The sequence below is a fragment of the Sapajus apella genome, unplaced genomic scaffold, assembly GCF_009761245.1.
Source record: "Sapajus apella isolate SASKATOON/1434 unplaced genomic scaffold, GSC_monkey_1.0 scaffold172, whole genome shotgun sequence".
NCBI classification, from domain to species: domain Eukaryota; kingdom Metazoa; phylum Chordata; class Mammalia; order Primates; family Cebidae; genus Sapajus; species Sapajus apella.
The window spans coordinates 1,477,624-1,482,533 of record NW_022437112.1 but is presented as its reverse complement, the minus strand read 5'-3'; the positions used below and the strand labels follow the sequence as shown (position 1 = coordinate 1,482,533).

The 4,910-nt window shown below is 46.2% G+C and overlaps 1 protein-coding gene and 1 long non-coding RNA gene across 2 annotated transcripts in view; both read right to left on the bottom strand.

Moving 5' to 3' along the window:
• The window catches only part of LOC116542698, a 3,719-nt gene extending 1,643 nt beyond the window's left edge, over nt 1-2,076 (bottom strand). Inside the window, exon 1 of the long non-coding RNA XR_004265326.1 lies at nt 1,560-2,076. This is a non-coding gene — a long non-coding RNA (uncharacterized LOC116542698). The remainder of the gene's footprint in view (nt 1-1,559) is intronic.
• Nucleotides 2,077-2,189: 113 nt separating this feature from the next.
• Nucleotides 2,190-4,910, bottom strand: part of DHRSX (dehydrogenase/reductase X-linked) — a 199,933-nt gene continuing 197,212 nt past the window's right edge. The window contains exon 7 of the mRNA XM_032267781.1: nt 2,190-4,627. Coding sequence (XP_032123672.1) covers nt 4,499-4,627 — 129 coding nt within the window. The 3' untranslated portion in view covers nt 2,190-4,498. The remainder of the gene's footprint in view (nt 4,628-4,910) is intronic.

The window sequence follows — 4,910 nt, the reverse complement described above, 5'->3', positions numbered from 1 at the left end:
CATCCATTCATCCATCTACCCATGTCATCTGCCTATCCATCTCTCTACTTATTTATCTAGCTAGCTATCATCTATTTGTCTATCTCACTATCTATATCTATGTATCTATCTAACATCCATCCATCCATTTCTCTATCTATCTATCTATCTATCTATCTATCTATCTATCTATCTATCATCTATCTATCTGGCTATCTATATCTAATCTACCTATCATCTATGGCAGTGGTTTGCTGCCTGGAGGGTTCATCTCCATGAGTAATGTAATTTCTGGAGGTCAAGACATGTTTCTGTGGAGCAGGTCTCAAAAGTCCTGTCCGAGGTACCAAGTATTAGAACACTGCATATGAAAATACACTCATGTGTTGCTTAACGATGTGGATACATGCTGGGAAATGTGTGGTCAGGGGATTCCATCACTGTGCAAAAAAATGTAGAGCACAGTTACGCAAACCCAGGTGACACAGCCTTCCACACAGCCAGGCTATATGGTACCAAACTGGACTTTGGTACCAAACTCCAGTGCAAACCAAAAATAAACGTATAAGCCCTCAGCCATCGGAATGGACCCCCACCTTGGCCAATGGCATTCTGAAGTTAAGTTGTAACAATAGTTCTGGCCATGATGGAAGCGTGGGTCAGACATTCCTTTCTGGAATTCAGGAAGAGCCAGCCTCCACTCACATCCACGTAGACCTTCATTCTGGTAAGAAATGCTTCTAATATATTTCTCTGAAGGCTGCTGCCTGGACGTGCCACCTGCATGATTCAGTCTTGGTTTCTACAACCCCAGACATTCTTCTTCGTCTTCTTTTTTGTTTTGTCCATGAGGCATTTTATTTGTATATATATGTATTACATCCCTAGAAAAAGAATCCCAGGGTTTTCCCTGTTTTCATCTTGCTTTTTCATGGTCCATGACGCCAGCTGAGGTTGTCAGGAAGATGAAATCAAACTGTGTATCTATCTATCATCTGTCTATCCATCCATCCATCCATCCATGCATCCATGCATCCATCCATCCACCTATGGCATCCGTCTATCCATCTATCTGTGCTATGTATTTGTTTATATATCTAGCTATTATCTATCTATTTATCTCCCTATCTATATGTATTTATCTACCTATATCTATCTACCCAGCCCTAAACAGATATAGATAGGGACATAAATAGAGGGAATGAGAAAGAAAAGAAAGAAAGAGAGAGAGGTACAGAGGGAGGAAGGGAGAGAGAGAGAGAAAGAAAGAAAGAGAAAGAAAAGAAGGAAGGAAAGAAGGAAGAAAAGAAGAAAGGAAGGGAGAAGGAAGAAAGAAAAGGAAGGAAGTAAAGAAGGAAGAAAAGAGGGAAGAAAAGAAGGAAGGAAACAAGGAAGGAAGGAGGGGGAAGAAGGGGGGAGGGAGGGAAGGAGAGGAAGAAAAAAGAAGGAAAGAGGAAGGAAGGAAGGTAGGAAGAAGGAAGGGAGGGAGGGAGAGAGAATAGAAGGAAGGAAGGAAGAAGGAAGGAAGGAAGGAAGGACAAGAAAGAGAAAGAAGGAAGGAAAAGAGAAAGATGTGAAACCCGGGAGCTGCAGCCACACCGTGGATTCTCCTCTGCTCACCCAGCAGTCCACGCAGCTCCTCCGGCTGCTAGGAGGTGTCTCCAGGCTCCAGGAAGTTGCAGCATCAGGTGTCAAACAGCATGTGCTAATTTCTCCAGAAACGTGTTCTCTGTTTCCCTCGGAGGAAGGGTGACATAAGGGTCACTGTGAAACACAGAGGAGCAGTCTGAAGCCAGACTCATACAAGATTGAAATTGCTCTCAGAGCTCATGTGCTCAGCCCGGGGAATGTGGAGTCTGTCATTTTCCAGAGGGTCTGTTGACTCAGCGGTAAAGACTGTCAGCGTGGTCAGGAGACATCCTGTCACCCCACCCCGAGCCTGTACCTGGAATGACCTTTCTGAGGGTGATAAGGGCAGCTGTGGCCAGGTTCAGTGGCTCACACGCGTCATCACAGCACTTTGGGTGGCACAGGCAGGGTGATCTGTTGAGGCTAGGAGTTCGAGACCAGCCTGGGCAACGTGGCGAAACTCCGTCTGTACTAAACACACACACACACAGGAAAAAAATAGCCGCGCATGGTTGAGGGTGCCTGTAATGCCAGCTCCTCGGGAGGCTGATGCAGGAGAACTGCTTGAATCCGGGAGATGGAAGTTGTAGTGAGCGGAGATCGTGCCACTGCGCTCCAGCCTGACTGAAAGGGTGAGAATCCATTAAAAAAAAAAAAAAGCACCTGGCATGTCTTGCAAGGGCTTGAAGCTGCAAAACACTGTTGGATAAGGTGCAGATGTACAGAGGTGGAGGTATTTTTAGAAGGAAAGATTTGGCCCGGAGTCCTGACTGCTGGGAAATGGTTTTGGGATGAACGCACGCCTGGATCGTGGTTTAATGGAGGAAGGCATTCCCGTTCAGAGACACGTGTACCTAGGCTCCATTGTAAGGTCCAGTGCTACAGGATTCTGACAGCCCCTCTCTGCTGCTGTGGAGATGAGAAATTGTAGAAATAAGACAGAAGAAATAGACATAGAGAAAAGAGACTTTGGGCCTGGGGGTCCACTGCCAAAAAAAAAAAAAAAAAACTTTCTTTCTGAAAGAAAGAAAGAAATCCTTATTTCCAAATAAGGTCTCATTCCCAGGCTCTGGGACTAGCATACAGACAGATCTCTATACTGTGGTATTAGAGTACAGACAGATCTTTCTGGAGGCCACTGTTCACGTCACTATAATTATATTCAGTTTTTTCTGGAGGCTCCAGGGCAGGGTCCTTCCTGTCACCTCTGGCAGACCTCTCCTTCTTTGATGCTGCTTCCCTGCCTCTTAGCCTGGTTGTATCATCACGGTTTTCCTGCAAAGGGTCTTGAGATCTCGGCGGCCATCCTGCACAGTCTGTGTCTTTCTGCAGAAGGCGCTTGAACTCATTCTCTCTGCGTTCACGGTCCTGTGTGTTGAGGTCTCAGCTCTGCGGGAAACAGCAGAGATCAGACCTCAACACACAGGACAATCAACGCAGACAGAATGCGCTCTCGGGCAGAGCTCAGATCTCAACACACAGCATACTGAGCGTCTAAGTGGTGTCACTTAGATGATATCTTGTTTCCCAGGCTGGAGTGCAATGGTGCGATCTCGGCTAACTGCAACTTTCGCCTCCCAAGTTGAAACGATCTTCCTGCCTCAGACTCTCGAGTAGCTGGGATTACAGGCATGTGCCACCACACCTGGCTAATTTTGTATTTTTAGTAGTGACAGGGTTTCACCATGTTGGCAATTAAAGTGATGTCTAAGATATGCCCTTAGATAAGTGAATATCTCAGGGAAGAAAGTCCACATTTCTCATCCTTTTGTACCAAGGAAGTTCCCTTGTCTAGTGGGCCAATGACATGGAATTCCTGGCTATCTGTAAAGGAACAGCAAAAATCCAGGCATCCTGGTCATCTATAAAGGAAAATCACCATCTGTGGTGACAAACGCATTCCCAGAGGATGATTGATTTTTCTTTTAAAGAGGCTAAACAATACATTTATTATTTTCATTTAAATTACTTAACAGGGCAAACTTATCCATCTGAGAACCATCAGCCAGTCATGTAAGAGGCATGTGCTCCCGCCATTAGTTTGAATTCCATCCCGGAATCGCAGCTGATTGTGATTCCAAGGTACAGGTGTGCCAGGAGCTAACGTTGGATTTGAGTAGTCAGTGGGATTTTGTCACTTAGGGGAATGGATAGTAAGCCAACCGGTGGTCATCAGCCTTACACATAAGGAGTACAGACTCGTAGGGTACACACAGTGCTCCCTTGAAAGCATTACAAATGACTGATTTCTCCAGGTTGAAATTTGAGAACGCAACACTTATCTCTAACACCAGAGAAAGGATTTCTCTTAGTCCTTGGTGGTGACTAAGAGTGAGCCTGTACGCCAAGGATGTACCCTCTGGCTGTGTGAGTCTTTCAGGAGCATCAGAAGATGGATACATTTCCTGTGGTTGCTGTAAGCGGTGACTACCAATTTGTTGGAGACTTAAAACAAGAGAGGTTTGTTCTCTCTCCGTTCTGGGCACCAGAAGTCTGAAGCCAAGGTGCAGAAGGGCCGAGATCGCTCTGAGGAGGGTAAGGGAGAAGCCTTCCTGCCTCTCGAAGCTCCTGTGGCTCCAGGGGTTGCTTGGCTTGTGGGTGCATGATCCCGTCTCTGCGTCCATCAAATGAACATCTCGCCTTCTGTACTCAAACCTCCCTCATCTCCCTCGGCTTGTCTCTGATAAGAACCCTCGGGATTGAATCGGGTTCACTGGGATGATCCACAATGAACCTTCTTAAAATTCTCAATTACATCTGCAAAGATTCTTTTCCAAATAAATAAGTATTTACAGGTTCGGAGGGTTAGGGCTTGAACATGTCTTTTGGAGGACTACCATTTGATCCATTATAGAGTGAACAGAGGAAACCCCAAACCCTGCTCCATGACTCACCTTATGCCAGGGCATCGTGAAGAAAGGTGTTCACGTTCCTGGTGAGTGGAGTTCAGGTGAATACCAGTGGATTCAGGAGGGGTCAAGAAGAGACATCCACCCAGGCAGGTGCTACTGGACTGTGCCTGAATAAACAAATGGGACAGCATTTTACGTTGAACGTGATTCTTATTATTACTGCAGTATCATGCATTGATGTCAGTGGGCAGCCGGACAACCAGTGCTATGCTCCTTGGTGACCACTGTCGGGTCCTGCCTTGTCCGTTGAATGCAGAATCTCAAGGTGACCGCTGTCTATATGCTTTGTCCCTGTCCATAGAATCCCACGGTGACCACTGTCCAAATCCAGTCCTCATCCCCCATCTATAGAATCCCACAGCGACCACTGTCCAAATCCTGTCCTCGTCC